The 21,521-nt window shown below is 39.3% G+C and overlaps 1 protein-coding gene across 1 annotated transcript; it reads right to left on the reverse strand.

The window, feature by feature from the left end:
• Positions 1 to 2,556: 2,556 nt before the first annotated feature.
• LOC121952704 (vascular endothelial zinc finger 1-like) lies at positions 2,557 to 20,861 on the reverse strand. Its single transcript, XM_042499512.1, has 5 exons — positions 20,767 to 20,861; positions 11,116 to 11,867; positions 7,659 to 7,728; positions 7,392 to 7,554; positions 2,557 to 4,982 (listed from the first exon to the last, which is right to left on the reverse strand). The coding sequence occupies exons 1-5, from the start codon at positions 20,797 to 20,799 to the stop codon at positions 4,621 to 4,623; spliced, it is 1,380 nt and encodes a 459-aa protein (XP_042355446.1). The 5' UTR covers positions 20,800 to 20,861; the 3' UTR covers positions 2,557 to 4,620.
• Positions 20,862 to 21,521: the final 660 nt, after the last annotated feature.

Consider the following 21,521-nt stretch of genomic DNA (forward strand, 5'->3'; position numbering starts at 1 on the left):
TAATTTCTGCATTCTTACTTAAGTAAATGTACACAAGTATTACCTGCAAAAAATGAAAAAAATATGTAGTTTTATGCATCATTTGATTATTAATATTAATCCATCAATGAGTAAGTAGCATTTTGCTGTTGTAGCTGCTCAAGGTGGAGCTAGTTTAAACTGCTTTATACGCAGTTACGTTTAGTCCAGTGACTCCAAACATGAAGAGTCGGGCCCCCTTCCTAAAGGAGCACAAGATGAATCTAGGTCACATGATGATCAGTGGAGTAGAAGAGAAGAAAAAGTTCTGCCATACAAATGTTTATATCTTTTTTTAAGATATTCCAGAATCATTTTTCTGCGTGTGGAATATTGGATAATTCTACCTCTTTTGGCTTTGAATGATTATTTAAGTTTAACCATCTGACAATTTAAGCGGATCTTGGATTGAGCTGCTAACAACATGAAACATGACAAGGGGCCCCAATTAGACATTTGCACAGATTATGAGACAATGGACTGTGCTCCCTGGGTGGGACCAGTAACATCACTTGGTCAGCCAACCTCTAAGGACATGTCTCTGGAATACACTGTCTGACTGCGTCATGGTCTCCTTCTTGGCGCTTGGTGAAGGCTGTGGGACCACGCAGGTCATCAGTGCAAACTGCAGCTAAATTAAAGGTCCCGTGTGAGGGATTTTAGGGGGGCTTATATATCAGCAAAAATGAAACATGGAAATATGCATAACTATGTTTTCATTACTTTATAATCAGCTGAGACAAAGAAACACATCTTTATCTTAAAATTTACTTTTTATATCTACATACGGATCCAAGTACATAGGGCTACATTTGTTTCTATGAGAGCTGCTCATTCATGCATGAAGCAAAAAATAAAGTTCCTTTTCCAGGTATAAAATACAACAAAACACATGGATTTACTGACTTATAATACATGTGCACTGTTGACTTACGGCTACCGAGTGTGCCCAAGCAGGTAACCTCTGCCTGCGGAGTGACTGACTACCAGTTTAGTGCTTTGCTAGCTTGCATGGCGGTATAAAATTTATTTTTGCAGCTCTTTTAGATTTTCCAAATGTTATCAAACTGGCCAGCTTAATTTTAGCAAAATCAGTTATCAAAAATCAGTTGTTTTGTGGGGGCTTTGGCACTCACAAAAAATTATTTACTGATTTACAGGCATCTCTCTACTGATGTAAGTCAATGGGGAAAAGCCTTCCTCGGCCTTTGGGTATCCCGCTTCAAAGTATAAACTTGAAATCCTATATTTTAATAAAAGAGAGACAGTTAAGGTAAGAGTAAGGGTAATGTGAAGGCTGCAGCTCGTTACATATGCTATGGCTAAGGTATCACGGTGGGTTTTCTTGTACTAGTGGTAGGCACGGTTTGTTGAAATGCGTCTGCAGCTATACATCTCTGCGGAGTGGGTCATCTTCCACAGAGTCCGCCATGTTCTTTCTAAAGTAGCCTAGAGTGAAAAAACCAAACACTGGCTCTAGATAGCGCCATTAGCATTTTGGCATCAGTCACTGTAGTTCTCCAGCACACTTGACATGCGGGAGAGTCTGCACAAGGATATACAATCTGCACACTCACCGCTAGATGCCACGGAATCTACAAACTACACCTCTGAATACACACTGTTGGTGAATTCAAGCAGTTAAACATCTGAGCTTTAAAAATCAGCTGTAAAAGCTTTAAGGCAGGAAATCCCCAAATTTAACAGACAATAAGTTCTCATATGTAAGTGTCCTGAATGCATCTTATTATTCAAAAGAGGTTCGCTAAGGGTTGATTTTCATATTATTATATGCTGCACTGAAGTCAAAACTTGCGATTTGTTTTGAAAAACGGTTGGGAATATGTTAAGTTAATGCAATGTGCGAATAACTGGCAAAACCTCTTCTCTGATACCACTCAACAGGCTATGAAATCTAAAGTGGTACAATATTTAAGTTGGCCTTGAGTCAGTGTTCATTTTAATAATGAATAGTTTTGAATTTGGTTTTTAAAAACATTAACCCTTTAAAACCTGAGAAAACTGGCTTGATTTCTTTCAAAGTCACACGAGAAAGAAAGCAATGAGCAACTTACCAAAAAAATTGCAAAAAAAAAATAGCAGGACATTTACTAAAAATCACAAGAACATGAGAATGACCGTAAAAAAACAAAAAATAAATAAAAATAAAAAATGATTTATTTTGTAGAATAACTCTCATGATTAGATCAATAAAAGAAAAGTTCTGGATATTTTTCCCTAGTTTTTGTTAATATTGTATAATCCCCCCTAGCTAATTTTCAAATGATTTCATCACCACCTTATACCTTTTTTTTCAATTTAGGAGACAATTCTTTCCAAATTGCTTATTCTATTGCTTTTCCAAAGTTTTCCCAAGCATTAAACAGACCGTGTGACCGTACCGTGTTTCCAGCTATGGATTGGCATTCGTAAAAATTGAAAATAACCTGAAGAAGAGATTAACAGTAATAAACTCCTGCATATTTAAAACTGTGATGCTTTCTTTATACTGAACATTTCTTAATACATATAAACACATTTGATAGTTTTCTTTTATTTAGACAACCCAAATAAAAGGCACATAACATTGCGCATGTTTATGTAATAATTTGACAAACATACATTTAAAAAAAATGTAGGAATGTTTGACCTTTCTGCTAATCAGAAAGCCTAGCCTCTCATATATACAAAATTACCATTGTTAATGTTCTAATACAAAAGATTTATAAAAAAGGTTATCTTATTTTTCACATCTATTGTAACTACCATGTCCTTGGAACTAAAATAGTTTTGTACAAAGATATACATTCAACTGCTTTCACAAGGGTCCTGGAATTTCCAATTATTTGTTTTTCTTTCTAAAAAATAAAGAGATGTTCAATTCCACCAGAAACTTTCAGTTTTTATCACATTATTATTGTATCAAATTTGGCAAACAGGCTATCATAGTGTCTCTACGTAAATGCATAAGAACAAAGAAAAAAAGCTACACTAATATTTTTTTTGTTTCAAACAAAACTTGGGAAAAATGACACACATGCATATTGCATTTTTCAGTATCAACTGAATCAGCTCAAAAGAGCTGCAACACTGTTGAGATAACATGGCATTCATTAAAAAAAGACTTAATGTTCAACAGCTACAGTGTTCGGGGTCATGCAACATCAATCTTGTCCCATTATTTCAATGGACACAAACTTGCATTTTCATCAAACTCAGCCACATAAACGTGCAGCCTGAGCTGAACTTCAAAAAAGGTACAGCGTGTATGCCATTGCACAGGAAATGATTATTTAAATGGACGGCTGTTTAAAATCAATAATTCTCGCACCTCTTGATGGAAATCTTTTAACACCACAATGCCAAATGATATAGGAAATCTAAAAAAAAGCAACATGGAGAGATTCAAAATCATGGTACTCAATTTAAAAATGTGTAATGGGCTTTTATGTGTGTTTCCTGAGTGAAGGGTCCTTAGTATCATCTTGGGGCAATCACAGATAAATGATTTTTAAAAAATTAATAATAATAACAGTGTATAGAAGAGTCAGACAAAACTAATAAGTCACCATTATGATGACGGTAACAGCCTGAAAAAGCTTCACTACAAGGCCAGGCCTTTCTGTGTTCAGCCACTAGATGGCCCTCAAGTGCAGGCTGGCTAACCAAAACACTTAAGACTCCAATTTGATCTTAGATAATACTGCTGCTCACCTGTGTGTAGGATATGCTTTCAGTGCAAGACTCATTCCACTCTGACTTCATGGAAAATAATAACACTACAAATAGGCAAATAAAAACAAAACCTTTGTGTTTCCATACCGACAGAAAACAAAGTATTTCATTGTCAAGCGGACGGCGCCGAGACGCCAGCTTGAGTGATGAAAGCAAAAAAAAATAAATTTAAATGCTGACATGAAAATACATTACTATGTCAACTGTACAAGTTAGTCACTGTACCTCAAGAGCATATCTACTATTTGAAAAGAAAGCTATGTGAAAAAATATTCTTCCATGCAAATGGAAGCTGCTGTCCCTTTTACTAGACTCATTTCCTATAACATTAAATAGTGATTAGCAGGCTATAATTATAAAAAAAACAAAAAACATACAAAGTAACACCCAGAGGCTTTGGGAGAGAACTTGTAAAACATCAAAAACAGCAATTTATTGTTATTGCTTCAGTCCATTCCTCGTCTCCCTTTAACAAAAGCACAGGTGTGTTTTTTTTCTACCGAGTCCTCAAGGGGTGCTTGAGAAATCCTCTCCTCTCGTTATACAAATCACAGTTTCATCATTCTAACTGACTACACTAAGTCTTATCGGCTGTCCTGATTTCAAGGTACACCCTACTCGATTTCTACTCAAGTGTTCTGCATCTCAGTCACTTATTAGTCGGGACGCAGCTGTGACTTGGGCAGCTCCTACCGGCCGCACAGCTCATGTAAATATTCACTTCGGGGTAAGTAAACATGGTTCCGGAGGGGAGAAAGAGCAGGGCTCGAGGTGCAAATAACGAGGACAGGAGTCTCTTGTTTCACTTCATTTTCCCTTTCTTTCTGGCCAGTTCACTGCTCCCTCTCTCCGTTGTTTTTCTTTTTCTTACCAAGGTGGGGAAGAAGGCAAGACTTGGGACAGAAAAGGCATGCTATCCACTGGCCTCATGGCGATGTTGAGCGGCCCGGCCATATTCATAGGCATGGGGGTCGTTATTGCGACTGGGTGGGCGATATTCATGGGCGCCGTGGCGGGGATGTTGACGGAGGCGATGTTGACGGGCCCGGTGATGGTGACTGGGTGCTGGAGGCTGATGGGAGATGTGATGTTGACCGTGTTGGTGCTAATGTTCATTTGTGCGGCTATAGTGACGGGGTTGTTGGAGTGGCCTCGGTTCATCGCTGTGGTGATAGGGGCGGAAATGGTCACAGGTGTGGCTGAGGAAGAATTGCAGACTCCGTTACCCTCTGGGGAAACACAAGAAAGGGGGTTTTTAATTTTTGGTTGGCAGCTACTCAAAATTATTGTGATGATAGGAGATAAAAAATGAGCTATACAGGCAAAATCCTCATGACTTCTACTGCGATCTAATGCATTACAAGACTTTAACAGTACCAGTACATTATACATTGTAATGCAACAACCATGATTAGAACAGGGCTCCCGCACGTTTTTAAACTTTTCTATAATAGTTTACCCATTTCCAATTTAAGTAGTTAAATTAATATACCGTATTGTTAAAGGATGCACTCCCTAAGTGTTTGCAGATTAGTAAAAAGCTATTGCTTGCTAATATTACTTGTTCCTTAGATATTTCAGCCGCCAACTAGCTGCATGTGCCAACAGACTGGCTAATACGAGTACTTTATCAAGCGTCAAGGCCTCGCCCCTTTCTAGGGCATAGAAAACAACAATTGGTCTTTGTCAGTCACGTGTCTGTACTAGCTGACAAACCCACAGGTGCCATTTTGGATGTAACATGGATGCAAACAACAGAAGGACCAGGAGGAGCAGTTCGGCACAGTTGTGGTAAGTACGGAAAGTTCAATAACTGTTATCTGAATTGCCATGCTGGAGAAGCATTTACATGAAACATTTACACTTGCCTGCTTAACCCCGTCCAGTGTGTGACCAGGACCAGGGGAACCCACAGGCTGTCTTTTCCTCTATTTTTGTCATGCACATATTTTGCATTTAATTGTATTGTTATTTTATCTTTATTTTTCTATTATTCTTGTTTTTCTCTAAGTATAATGTTGACCATTGTGCTGCCTTTCTTCAGCAGCACAGTGATACAGATTGGGGTGTCAGCTGATACAGACACATCACTTGACTGAGACCTATTTGATGTGTTTGGATTACAATTTTGACAAATTTCTTTGCATTTAATTGTAGTTAAACAAATATTAGTTTTATGAACCTGCCTAATGGTTGTTTTGCGACCTTTCCTGAACCTGTTTGTGGCACCTCAAAAGTATGTAACGCAGGATTGTCAGTTACTGTTTGTTAACACGTACGCCCACAGAAGTGAAAGCAAAAGCCAAGATTCACTCTTGTTTGGGGATTCACCTCACTCTATTTTTTGGCACTGTGTCTGGTAAAGGCCGGCCGCTTACGGTCCGGCATCTGCTCGCTACCATTTCTAAAGTCCCCAGCTCATTTGAGTGCTGCCGGGGGACACGCCCATAAACAGACCAGATCACAGAAAAAAGGGAGAAAATAGGAAAATACAGGCAGTGGGCAGAATAACTGCAGCAAAATACACCACCACACACTTGCAGAGGGTCATGAGTGTTAATAAAGAGGGATCACTTCTGTATTAGTATCTATTTTGTGCTTTTTTAAAATAGTTTTTTCTTTTTAAGAAAAAACCTGAATACTATATCATTAATAAATGAAGGCTGATTGTCATCAAGTCATCCAGGTGGATTGATGACCAATCCACAATCCCTGGTGATTCACTTAAACATCTATACTGGATTAAAATCAACAGGTTAATATAGCAAACTGTTTGATCAGGTTCATCTGAGACTTTAGTTGGAGATAACAGCCTGATGCTGCTGTACAGTGTGCTTGTGCAGCAGCAGCCTCCCACTCAAAGCCAGTGTTAGCTATCCATCAGTAATAACTGACTTTTAGAGATTAACCACACTGACGGTGAATAATCACTAATATTATGTGCCCGAAATCTCAACCAGCTACACAACAGCTTTAATATATTCTACTGTTTTCTCTCCTTATGTGACAGCATGTTTATTTTCTTCCAAAAGGGGACATGACCTTAGCAATGCCAATCTGGTGTACGTTTATCACGTGAAGCGATACTAGTGACACTGAACGGTCACGCAGCAGAGCATTAGATTTTATATAAGTAACACAGGAGGAGCATATTTTGCACAATGTCTTTTGAGATTTTTATAAATGTTTTAAACAATAGCCAAAACAAAGTGTATTTAAAACTTTTTTCATTCCAAACCTGAAAAAAAGTTTTATAGCTCTTCCAAGAATGCCAGGATCGTGGGAACCCTGAATAGTGTTGGGTGATGGGATTGAACATGTGAGGCTTGACTAACATCCTGTTTTTATGACTACAACAGCAGTAATGTAACTCACAAAGGCTCTTTGCCAAGTAAAGAGATACTAAATGATGTCAGAGCAAAATTAACACAAAGGAAAAAAGCTTCCGCACTGGCAAAACTTCAAAAGTGTAGAGGAAAGTTGTAAAAACAAAAGAAGTTAATAGAGCGTGTGATTTACGGACCGGTTTAGACAAGACACAAGTAGTTTGTGTTTTCTAATTTTTCAGGAATTGTCTTTTAGCTGCTGAACACTGTTGTGACGCTGGTGGGTGTGTGTCTGTGATGTGTGTGACAAACCTTTGTTACAGGAGTTAAAGTTGGTCTGTCCGTGAGTCTTCAGGTGGCTGGTGATGTAGGCTGCGCTGAGCATCTTCCCGCAGATGCTACAGGTGACCTTGCCTTCGTGCCTGATCATGTGGGAACGCAGTCTGTCTTTGGTGGCGAAAGCAGAGGTACAGGCCTGCAGCCGCAGAGCAGACGGGGTCAAAGGTCAGTGGAGTACAATAACAATAACAACACTATACAAAACAACAACAATAATGTGGAGGCATTCACGACTCTTACCGTTACTTGACATTTAAACGGTCTTTCTGAAGAATGCACATGCTTCACATGGCAGCTCAAGTGGTCTGGCCTAGATGTAAAAAACAAAAACAACACATTTAATTTTTGGACAGTGATGCTCAGAGCGCCATGAGTTGTAGATGAGTAATACAGCATGTTGTTTTGATTCCATAGTCTCTTTAGAGCACAGAGTGTCCAACCCTTCATTTTAAAACAGTACTGTGTCGTCTGCTAAAGATTTGTAATTATTGTAAACAAAAACAACGCAGGTCATTTTCCAATCACAAAAGAAATTGTAAGCAGTAGTTTTTTTTTGTTCAAAAATACATATTTATGTGCATTATTTACTGTCAAGAAGCCACATACTATGAGGAGCCTCACAAAGTAAAAAAACCCGATGTACATCTTTTTCATATATTGCAAGTGCAGAAGCACATGCATTGTGCAGTCATAATTAGGGGATGGGCACAAAAACATCCCTAAAATTTCAGTCAGTGGCGGTTAATTCTCCATGATCGATCGTGCGTGAATCAGTTTGACCTAGTTTCAAAAGCGTACAAAACAGAGATGGTAAAAAATGTTCACTTTCCACTTGTTTTCTGTGTAAATTGACAATGTGGCATTATATCACTCTTCTTCTGTTTATTTTCTTGCAGCCTTGACATTACTTATAAAAATATGAAAAGAATGTTATTGACAATTTCCAGGAATTTGGTTGTTGTTTCCTAAAATCCTGGACTGAATTGCACAATATCTCTGTCTGAGGATTCAGACTACAGAGTGTAGGCCACAAAGTTAATTCAACTTCATTAATACAATGTGTGTGATTTAACTTGCTACAACACGTGTTCACTTCTTTCCACAATTTGTCATCAACATGTAACATGTAGCTTAATCACAGTTAGATGACAAATAGCTGAAAACAAACTCTGACAACAGGTGATGTTTACTTGCAACAGATGGCATTTGGGGAAATATATTTTTAGATTCATAACTGTTAAAAAAAAAAGGATTCATACAAATGTGTTATTAACCTGAAGGTTAAAAATAAAAACCTCAGTGTTCTATTGTATAATTTACCGTTCGCTGCGTAACAGCCATTTTAAGAATACAGCTCTTTGCCTCTTGACCTTTACAGTGAAACTCCAGCATTCACAAATTCTTCTTGGCACTGATCCTGCTCTGTCAGCTTGTTAGTTCTACTGACGCTGTGAGCTGAATCATGCTAGAAGTGCCATAATGGAGTGAGTAAGGGCTACAGCATTGGCAGCTGCTCCCAAACCCAAAGTTTCATGCTACTGTTTTTTTTTTTCAATACAAATGAGAGGAATCTTACAATGAACCAGAATTAGGTTTTTGTTTCCCTTTCTCTTATTTTTTTTGTCCCACTGATGAAGGGAGCAGACTCCAGACAGTGCCTGCCTACATATCTGGCTGAGTGGCAGTGACTCAGTGCCCTGTTATTCAGTCCCCATTCTCACTTTCCAGTATGCTGATGAATCCCTGCCCTACGTCACCGTGTTGGAGGCATGCCTGAAACTGCCCTACACGGCACAGTGCTAATGTTACAGCTTGGCTTGGGGTACACAGCTGATGTTTTTGTTGAAATCGTGTTGCAGCAATATCCCTCTGCTCACTCCATTTACACACACAAACAGATATTTTCAGCTTGTTAAAAGACAGTGAAACCTTTTTTTGTTTTTTATTTTGACAAATCCAAATCTGAAGGCAACATGAGACCATCTTAAACAAAATATTTATTCCCTACATAGTAAATGTGTTGACCTGAACATTACTGCATGGTTCACTGAATTCCCAGGGGAAAGAGAGTCTGTGACATGCTGGCGGGAACCGCAAAGTGACAAGTGACGCCTCCCCCTCCCTTGATACTCTACCGCTGGTGCTCTCCCATGTGCGACTGTTTAAACATGTGGTTGAAATGGCATGGGGGTCAATACAAGTACAAATCTCAACTGCTTCGCACAGTTATAAATATGAAAACACAGCCACTGGGAGGCCACACAGACAGTAGATGGGCATACAATCATCCCTTTATATGAAATCATGGTGCGAGCGAATAATCCAAACACCACTAGCTGAATCACTCGCATACAAGTCATGGGCTGCTACAAGCAATAGGGTCACTGTTTAGTGAACTTTAGCCAGAGCAAAAAATTATAATTATGCAGCACCTAGTGATTGCATTCTTTGTTTAAATAAATCCCTTTTTTGCCATTTTTGCCAGCGCAATAGTAACAGTTAAGTTTTACTTTCACTGTGTCTGGTGGATTGCTACTCCATTTATGACCAGAATACACCCTGCGCTCTGACATTGTGGTGCAATTTCAATAGCACTCCCAATGAACTGTCCAGTGTCAAAAATATAATGTCAATACATGGCAGCAGATGTTTTGACTGTGGTGGTCTGCCAAAAATAAATGAATGAGTGGGAAACCTTGGAAGTGCAAGCAATAATTTGAGTTATCCTGGGTTTAGTTGGGTGGCATTCAGGGTTTAAATTTATAGATTTTGTCCACTTGCCAAATGTCAAGTAAATGTTCAAACTTTAGAAGCTACTAAATAGATTATCACTGTTTTTCTGGCTGATGAGGGAAGCAAATCTACAAACCACTTGCCTATTTTACAAGCATCTGGCTCGTGGATGGTGCTAATTTTGGTATTCTGGTGTCATTTGGGAATGTGATTCCAACTACGTAATGCACAGTTTGCCGCATGTTTGAGAGAAAGGCTGATAAAATAGGGCTGTTTTTCATAGGCATGTTTCCGAAAATTGTTGCCAGAGTTCCATACAAACAGCTGACAGCAGCTCTCTTAAATACAGATTAAATGTGACTATTATATTTGGTTTCTGTTCGTTTTTGATAACCACTAATAAAACAATTTGTATCAGGGCAAGTAAAAACTGACTTTGGGCAAGTAGATTTCTGACCCACTTGCAATACAACCAACAAAACATTAACGTTGAATCTTGATGTTATTGTTAAATTCCAAGAAGAGAAGTCAAGACTTAATTCTTTGACCCTGGGATGCATCCATCAGAGTGAAATCACTGTTTCCGCTACCATAACAATAAATTACATCTCATACTTCCTGTTTGCAATAGCCTTGTAACACGTTGATTGAAAGCAAAGAAATAAACTAGAGCAGTCATAAAGCGATCTTTTTTGCATTTGACCCCATTTTCTCACCAATTTAGAATTTGCTATTGTCACTGTGTACTGCCCCCGTTTCTGCTGATCTAATTGCCTACCAAACACCTCAGATACACATAGAATGGAGCTTCACTGAGAGCATAATATGCAGAGATTCATAGGCCCAGATACTTGCATTGTAGACACATCACTAACAAACCAGTGGCTTAACTTGAAAAAAGTCACAATTTCATAAGAACAACATTTAAACCACCTAACAAAAGGCCAGAAAATGCGGTCCTTACCTTGAAAAGCCTTTCCCACATACAGAACATACATAGGGCTTGTGGACTCCCCCATCATGAGAGCGAACATGGTAGGTCATTCGGTCCTTCCTTTTAAAGCGTTGCTGACAAATGGGGCACTCGAACGGCTTCTCGTCTGAATGAGACAACTTGTGGCGATTCAGGTGGTAGACATCACGAAATGCCTTGCCACACATCTCACAGCCGTGGTTTTTCTTGACGGGTTTGGCGGGTTTCTTGGGGACGTTTTGCTGCGGCACATTGCCCATTGCGGATGATGTCATGATACTTGTGCCTGAGGAAACTGAGGTTGTCGCTGTGGAGAGGATGCCTGCTACCGTGGAGATGTAGGAAGGGTTGCCGTTGTTCTCTCGTGGCATGGTGGAGATCATGGGTACCATGGTGGGAGCTGTCTGGGCAGTCTTCTTTGGCCGCGACACCATCTTAATACCGGTGTGGCTGGACTCATGGCGTCGCAGGTGGTAGCTGTCACGGAAGGCCTTGTTGCAGTAGCCGCAGACAAACGGCGTTTTGCCTTTGTGTTCTTTCTTTATCACAGGCACTGGTGGCCGTGCACCTCCTCCGCTGGCCACATTGTCTTTGAGTAGCTCAGCGGCACTGGAAGGGGGCTTCTGGTCTATTTGGATAGGCAGGATAGGCTTCTGGTCGATTTGTTCAGTTCCTGCATTCAGCAGTGGCAGCAGGCTGTTCTGGGCCACATGGTGCTGGTGGTGGAGGGCTTCATTGGCCTGCTGATGGAACAAAAACACATATTCAAAGGTAAATATTTCGTTGAGGCAGTGTTTTCCACACATTCATTTATTTGTGGCAGCCCACCACGTACTGATGTTATATTTTTAAAGCGGGTCCGTTCAATTGGGTGCACTATTGGAACAAATATACTGCTCATGCTTCACACTCTCGGAGCGCAGAGCATACTCTGGGGACAGACGGACTAACACAACATCAGATGCAGTGAAAATTAAACCTGTTCATTGTGCTGGGTCTAAATGTTGCTTTCAGCTGCTCCTCTCTCTATCAATCTGATCTGGTCAGCTTTGATCAGATTGACAGAGCAATTACTGATGTTGGTACTCAAAGTACTTAAACTGCAGCTGAAGGAAAAAAGAACTCAGGGAAGTGTGCCGCCTGTGCTGTGTTCACGCCATGGACCTAAAAAAAATGTCTGAATTCAGAGAGGACACGGAATGATTAAAAAAGGGGGACAAAAAAACAGGAAGTGTGCCCCCCCTCCAGTATTGGGGATTGTAGTTTCAAAACCATTGAAATACCCTTGTGTCTCATTACTTCTGCACAAGAATAACCATAGCAAACCAAAAGCATTACTGACAGCTGTACCACTCCCGTCAGGAATCAGCTTTGACAGGTCCATGAAAACAACAGGGGTTAGTAAGATGTAACAGAATACAAAGTGGGCACTGGATCTGTCATTAATGAGGTGGATGCAGCATGCCACTAGTGCAAAAGAATCCAAATATACTGGATGAAAAATGATCCCATCATGACGGTGCTGATTCATCATGTGACTGCAAAGCAAGCATACCAAATTAGAGGCAAAGCAGAGCCCAGTGCTCTGGAGAGCAGGCCATTAGCTCAGCTAAGGAGCTCAGTTAGAGGACATGGTGAAGCAAGGGAGTACAGTGCACACACTACAGAAAAACACAGCACACTAAACTAGACAGAACAATGGGGATCATGTTGGTACAACTGCTTTTCTTGGGGTTTGTCAGCTCAGGTCAGTTACTGTTTTAACCAAGATCAGATTAGTTAAAAATCTATATTTTGACAAGTGCACACTTTTCAGATCAGTTTATAAGGAGTTTGTGATTTACCCCCCTTAAAGGAATAGCTACTTCACACCTCAAATGATCATTTGTGTATGAATTACTCACCCAGTGTTATGTTCGATTCAGGGAGAAAAGTGGAACGAAGAATTCAAAATTTTTCATAACAGGAATACTTCATCAAAAACATCTGTTTACAAAACTCTCACAACTTGTACAGTATAATCCAACACTTAAAATACATCTCTCTTAAAATGTTTCCACATTACCAGTCTGAGGCACAGACCAGTAGTGCACTTACGCTGAATGCAAAAGGGTTTTGAATAATAAAGTTTTGGTGAAAATTCATGTTTGGAAAGTATTGAGCGCATGACTGGATAAATGAGACCTGCATTACACTGCAGGAGTTGTCTGAGAGTTTGCAAAAACATGTTTTGATTTAGTTTTGCTAAACGTGGACACCTCTTAAAGAATTTCCTCAGTTTTTGGATTCTCCGTTCCTTGGGGAGGCATGCAAGAAAACTTACGTTTTTTTCTCAAATTAAATGAGTGAGTAATTGACATACAAATGATCATTTGGGGGGTGAGGTATTCCTTTAAGAAATGCCTTAGATTCCTGTAGACCTAAGCACTGCCCCACCAACACCCAGCGCAATTAACAGAGAAGCAGGCAGAGTTGCAAACACATTATCAGCAGGGACAGATGTCAGTGGGTCCTGCTAAACTTTAACGTAAGCATTTTTACAACAACACTGAATATTATATCACAGTTGACACTGTTACTTTGCTAAACGGACACAGTCAAGACAACTGTGTTGTGAAACACCAGCAAGAAAGGGCAAGGTGAAATGCTTGACCTTTCCCTTTGAGGTTCAATCATCCATCGCAGAAGGCCAGCCAAGAAAGGAGTTGCAAAAGAGGAGGCAGGGGATAGAAAAGAAAAATGAACCACACAGTGTCCTCCTTATGTCATCCAGCCTATTGTGAGAGACACAAATCTGAGCAGTGATGCCTCAGCAGGGGATCTTTGTATGCTCATCTTCATTGATTTGGCTCATCTATTCATGAGACAGGGACATTGTTTATCCACACACTACTCAACCAAACTAGCCGTCATTCCCTCATACGCAAGGGGACCTGGGAACTCGTGGAGAATGCCACCAAGCCCACCCATCCATTTGTCTAAGCACCTGCTCACACTTGCCACCTTCTAGGATTAGTCATCATCATGCCAATGCTAACCCGTCCGCTGGCACACCAGGGGTGGGGCGGGGGGGGGGGTTTATGTTTGGGTGGGGGGATACCAGCCGGGAACCCTCTTTGTGAAGCTTGTGAACAGCAGACATAGCCGCTGCAGACAGCCTGCGTCTATACAGAGGTGCAGGGCCTGTAAGCTGCTGTGCCTTCATGCAGCTCTGACCATTTTGACACAAATGCGCTCTGACAACTGGGGCTGCTCCCTCATAAATAACATCAAAATGGAGGGAGTGTCCTGATGGCTCCATGGGCCACTGTAGACTTGAATTGAGTCTGAGTCAGATTATGCGCTGTCTTTCTTCAATCTTTTGTGCCACACTCTACAGCTGCTTGCCAAAAATCCCACTTTTTTTTCAAAACAAAACAAAAACTATGAGTAATAAAATAAAATGGAAAGCAATCTCTTCAAGTTTATGGGTTTGTTCTAGCCTGCTCTTCACTTGTTTACAAGTTCAGACATTTTTGGCTGCTACCCTGTCTGCTGAGTTGACAAGTTCTCACAAAACATCTCTTTTGTATTGTTTGTAATCCTTCTGGATTTTTTCATAGCCTGTAAAGCTGCATGAATACCGCAGTCTTGCTTGCTGATATTGTAGATTGCAAGCAGTGGTATTTCAGCAGTGAGCAAAATGTTTTAGAGGAGGTTGATTTATTAATTCTTTCACCTGGGCTGTGGACCGCATCATGTAAAAGGATGATGTAGGCCACCTCTAAGCAACTCACCATGCCATCCTTCTCCCAAAAATACTGAAATCAATGATCCAAAACCTCCAAAAGTGGTGGCATTTAATACAGCATCTGATAGCAAACAGTCCTGTCAGGAGCAAGGAAACAGCTGTGAGATGTAATGTGGTTTAAAATATATTGAACACATATTGCCTGGGAGCACAAAGAACTCTCTTGATTCAGGAAAACTGCAAATATTTCTTAAATGTGGCCACAGCTGGGATTTCATAAAGAAGGACTGTATCTGATGGAAGCCTCGGGTGGTAGAGTGAGATAACATTTAAAATAGTAACTCTACAAGCTGATTTACAGTACATCTCTGTTGCATGTGTATGGCACAGACTGATCCGCTATTTTTTGGCTTCACAGCTATGATGAAATGGCTCGGTTACCTGAAAAGTTCAGCACTTGCTGGCAAAATGACTGTGGTTACAAGCACAGTGATGAGAAAAGCTAGCACGTGGTCTTTGTAACAGTACTGTAAAACACCAAAGTCGCCCTTAATTTAAATAATCACTGTATTTTGATCGTTCTCTGCTTTTGTTTGGCCAAAGTTAATACGATTCTCAAAAGGTAATAGACATTTTTCAAAGCAGATATCTTGGCTTGCCATAGCAGTAAGAGCACAGGTGTCGTCACTGATTAAAAAACAACTGCATTCCATTTAGGTGAACTGTACTGCTAACTCTCTGGGACACTTATTTTAGATCATGTTAAAAATATCTAACCCTCGAAACAGATGTATTGTTAAAAACAAACATGCAGAACACCAACGAACCGTACACTAAATGTGAAACTGTGAAATCGAGGCTTAAAAGTGCCAGTGCTGACACTTACTTTAAGTTTTCCAAGTCTGTTTTTTAAAGTTACTTGTGCTAGGTTTATCACAGACTACCAACTATGGGTGTAATCACAAGTTGTATTCTGATACAATATATTTGTTTATTTGTAAATAAACTTGGGATAGTTATTTATTTATTTAACTGGGTGGTAAGTTAATTGGGGGTGGTTATTTGTTGAAATAATGTCGTAGTTAAAAGAAAAATAATGAAAAGTTTTACTTCTACATACTGTACATTTGTTTTATTTGTTTGATTTTAATATGTTTCAATATGTGGTTCGAAATAAAGACATGAATTCATTCATTCATTTTCATTTCTTTTGCTTGACATTATCTGTCTAGCGCTAAGCTGCTAGCACTATTTTAACTTGTTGCGTGATCATTAAATCTTTATATTGACCGAGATCAATGTATCATTTCACCCTTACTACTGACCAGCCAAATGCAGAGCCTGCATGAAGCCTCTCCCTTTTACATCAGCAAATTTAAGAACTTTGTTTTATTTCAAAGGGGTTGTTTGTTGGAATGGACCATGCCAAATGAACCCTTATAAAAAATATAGCAGCAACTTCCAGGGCGGAAAAATGAAGCCCATGTGGCAGTGCCAAAATCTGCAGTTCCATGAATGGCCACTTGAGGCTGGCCTCGAGAGCATGTCAATCGCTCTAGACCCCCAAAACAAACTTCATAACAGAAATAAATATGTGTGTAGCCTGGTACAAAAAAACGGTATTGGTCTATACGGCCAATTTCAACATTCATGACAACTGTACGGGGGTGAATTTTTTACATTCTTACCCGTTCGGCCGACATGTTACTACGACTTAAAGTTATGCATAATTAAGGCCATGACCCTCTTTGACTGACAGGTGGGTGACATCCGTTGACAAGTTGTAATCAACAACGATCTGGTTAGGGTAACGTAACCAGATTGACAGAGTATAGGCGTAGCCGCATAGCAGTTTCTGACATTTTTTTGATGTTTTTGTCGACCAAAAGAAAAAGTTCTGTTCACCTCTAAGTGGTCAGATGTTTTTCTAGCAAGTAGATTTGTTTTAATGATTTTGAGCCTGATTTTTGCAAAAAATACCATTACCTTAACACAGTTAACTATAGCTGCCAATGCATCATGCTAATTAAACTAGCGGCTAGTATAGGGTTATCTTGACCCTCTTGTGTACTTCTAGCTCCACAAATCCAATTTGGCAACAGCCGACGCTCCATTTGCTTTGTCCATTATTTCATACAGCCAATAAAAACTCCACCAGCTGGAGTTAATGTCAACTAATAAACAAAGTTAAACTTAGCGAGCTAGACCCAGATACGTTTTCAGGATTAAGTGGAGAACAAACCAGAGCTAAAATACTGGCCTTGCATTCTGCAGGTGACCAGAGCCATGGTTACAAATTATTGATATTATCACGTCATGTTTTCTGAGTATTTCAGTGGGTAATAATATGCTTTCATGTTAACCAAAACAACTTTCTGGTTATCTGTCATCTTAACCTAATATACTGAATGCAATTTCCAATGCTATCGGAACACTTTGTTATATCTAAATAAAGTTTCACTGCACTGATTGTGAGTATATAAAATGTAATTTTGTATACCTTTCGATGGTTATTTAACATCATAAGAAACAAATCTATGTCAAAAAAATATAAACAAAATGGCCTCCACATGCAAAATGCATCACCAACTGCTATTTTTTAAACTATATTTACATGTCCTGAAGCGTCCTGTACGAGTATTAGTTTAAGATGAGCCAATCATTTACCATTTTCAGTATAGTGTCTTCACCTGTTGAACGTCATTTTCTTTTAGACATTTGGGAACTTGTCAGCCAAATGCTTTGAAAAAAATGTACCGATGTACTGAGGGAATTCATGAATGAGTATCACTTTTATACATTTATCTGTTATTATTATGCAGTTTATACGATGTTTTTCTCTAATATTTAGTAAAGGGGAGAAAAAGTGACCCAAAGTGATCACTTTGGGGCACCCTTTACCATTTTCCTGTTACTTTGCAGCATTACTGATGTATCACTGCACAGCCAGAGTCAAACTGGTCCCAACAACATATTTCACTGGGGGTTTTCACTGAACTATAGCCTGACAAATACTGTTTTTTAATACATTGCACATTTAGCAAAAACTAGGAGGAGATGCAGCTGTACTTATGGTAATATTCAAGCTCATTTACACAACAATGTGGCTAATTTAAAACGCCTGACAAAGTATTTAAACAAGACTCACCATCGTTTAATTTACACCTCCTAGTAAATAATATCTTTCTACGAAAGGTAACCCTTAGGAGTACTTTCAAACTAAAAATGCAAAGCATGTGTCAATGGATGGTAAAGCTGAATGAAATATTTGCCCTCTTACATCGAGCGCCCAAGTGATAACTGCTCACAGATTTACATGAGATTGACAGAGTAACAGTGTGCGGTACATAATACATGCAGAGCTTCTGGCTAGATGCCAGATTCTCCACAACAAGCCACACCGCCCATCTGCCTTTTTCATCAAGAAGACATAGTGCTCCAAAATGTGAGTAAGTGATCAGCCTATGACAGCACAGCAAAATGTTACTAATACTACAAAAAAGGTGACGTATCCTAAAGGCTGTGATACCCAACGTAATTTTATTATAAAAGCAGTCCAAAGTGCATTCATACTTTGCTTAATACTAAAAGAGACAAGCGTTAACAACAAAATTTGGATAACTTTGGATTTTGACCTTTTAAAAGCATCAAATGAGAAACTTAAAAGTTCTCCAAAGTACCGATAAAAATACAAGCTTCCCTGTGGCACTTCTATCAACTCTTGACTGCTATTGCTGTGATATCAACTCCATTAGCCTGGTAATGATAGCACACGAGCCCTTTGAGTTATTTAACTTTTATATATGCTTCACAGGGTATCTACAGGTATCAAATGTAATACTTTTTGAGACCTCCTCGACATACTTTTAAACAAAATTTAATACAGATTTTTGGACAAATCATCTTTTTCCTATTCATGCATTTCAGTTGACTGTGAGTAGTATAAATGTGGTCCCACGCAGGGATAGGTAAATATGTGATACAAAGTGAGCAAGTTTTCTCTATATAGGTTGTACACTTGTCACAAAATATTAAATAAATATTATTGAAGATTGTAAAGGGTCATAACACTCATGATATATCTGATCCTGCTCTCAATTAGTCACTCACATGAAGCTACAGTAAAGTAAAAACCTTAACAGCCAGCAACTCCGTTGTGGCGATTTGAGGGTGTAGATTTGATAGTTTTCTTTAAAAAAGAACAGAAAAAAAGTATGCTTAAACATCCCATATTGTGCTCATTTTTATCTGAAATACTCGTTTTTTACACACACTACAAAACATTCCAACAAGAAATACAAAGGACCCCATTCAGAACATTTTACTTGAGTTTGAAACTGAATTTCATTTAGTAGCCTACGGTTGTGACATCACAAATCGATGGAAATCCTCACGGCTCGTTTAAAGGCAGTTTCTGTATACAGGTTGTGTGCATTTCTCTGTGGATTCAGCGCTTTCATACTTTCACAGTATTTATGGAGCACATATACCTGTTTTATATTAAATTCAACATGGAAATTCTACTTTTTATTATATGGGACCTTTAAAGTATTTTTATGAATGATACTGAACTACTGCAAAGTTCATTGAGGAGGTTCTTCCCACGAGGAGTTTGTCACACCCACTAAAACACACGGGGGCATAACTCCTTAAGTAATACACCAAGATATCCCTCTAAAGACTAAAAACTACAACCGAGACAGCAGCATGGCGATATACTTAAAATATGGGATATATTTTATACCATACTATATTGATTAACAACGAACAAAATGACAGCATTCAAATAAAACAATGGGACGCGGAGCAAAACATTTAATCGTTTAAAATTGACCCTCTTCTTTATAAAACATGTTTCATGTCCTCACTTAGGCTTAAATCTTTTGGGCTAAGTAAGGCCATTGGAAGAAACCATTTCATTAATTTTATTTACAAAAACCTTCCTTCTACAGCGAAAACCACTTAACCGAGGCAGACATATCACTCTCGACAGCAGCACTCACTTTCTGGCAGAAAAAGGATTTCTAAATTGCGTAATGTCGTTGCTAATTTCAAATCTTCGTTGCTAGTGTTAGCTGATGTGTGTCTGTGCATAGTTTGAATTCCTTTCCACCACGGTCCTCCAGAATAAATAGCTAGTTAATAAACAAGAAAGCCGTGCAGCGCTGTTTATAAAGACGTGTAACACTAGTTTTGTAAGCTCATTACGACAGCCTCGCCCAAATTAAGCTAAATTAGCCAGCGAGTTTGATGAAGGCAGCCTAAACATCGTTAGCTAACTTGGCTAGTTACTGACGAGCCGGCTGAGGCAAGCGGAAAGTTCACCGCGGACTTACGGGTCGTCGTTGGTAAATCTCAGCAGCAGATAACTAAAGTATTCACTTATTCAACGTTTGCAAATATCCACTGCTTTGGGTTGAAATGATATGTGGTATTAACAGCGTTATAATGAACATCTTCACCCGCATTACATCTCATTATCCTACGGCGTCCGATCAAAGCTCTCAGTCACAGGGAAAAAAACAGGTCTGTCTCGATTGTAACGGTGCAGTGGCGTCTCCAGCCTTACTTCAAATTATCCCGCATGTTTGCTGGCTTCCACTTGGCAAACAAACTTAAAACCCCCTAAACGCTGTCGAGTTATTCCAACAATATTCATCTAACTATTCGTAAAATACAAAAACAAGCCACATTTTCCACACGCACGTTGAGGAGAATTGATTTTTTGTTCTAGCGTCATTCCCAAGCCTCACAGCTGGACGCCTGGATTCATATACCATTGTTTTGCTTGGTTACTTGATCTTGGCATTACTCGCTCAAAAACTGATTTTACCGCTAAGATACCTAATGCTTTCGTTTTCTAAGGTTGTTTCGCGAGCTATCCCAGTTTCCCTCCCAAAGAGTCAACTTACTTGGAAAAGAAACGTACTCCAGCTCGGCTCCATTTCCACACTTACTAATTCTGTAGGAAACCTTGTAGAAGCCTACAACAAAGCAACCAAACATGGCAGCTGAAACAACTTCCGGTAACCTCGAGGGCTGAACCACTTCGCGTAATATTTAGGGGGAGGATGTTAAAATTAGTATGTTCAGAAGAATTAATGTAGTTGTTTACGCAGCCTATAAAGCACACATAAACAACCAAAGACTACCCACTTAAAATGTATCCTGAAATATATTTGTAAGACATTATTTGAAACGTCATTCTCCCGTAACAGAACTATTTTGATGTAGTTTGATTTTTTTGAACACCCCTCTGAATGGTTTGTCGCTGATTCTGCGAGGGGCATTTGTTATAGTCGACTACTGTCGCATGTGGTTGGGATATGAATGTGTTTCAGTAACACTACGATCGTATTTATAAGAAAATGATCTGGAAAGCGGTTTGATCCACATTATTAACACTTGGCCGTACTTATTAACGAAAATTAGAGGGGTTTCCGTTTAAACGGAGCAATACATAAATCGCCCGCGCAGCAGTTTGTTTTCATTCATAGGATGGGGATGAATGAAAACGACAGAACCCATAAATTGGACGAATTGCCTGCAGTGGACCAAAACAGCACACATCCATTCTACTTCTTGACTGTGAATACACCACATGTATTGAAAAAAAAAACAAACTATGACTAAAAAATGTTCTTCGTATTTATGCAGAATTTGATAC

Source organism: Plectropomus leopardus, chromosome 13 (genome assembly GCF_008729295.1).
Source record: "Plectropomus leopardus isolate mb chromosome 13, YSFRI_Pleo_2.0, whole genome shotgun sequence".
Lineage (NCBI taxonomy): Eukaryota > Metazoa > Chordata > Actinopteri > Perciformes > Serranidae > Plectropomus > Plectropomus leopardus.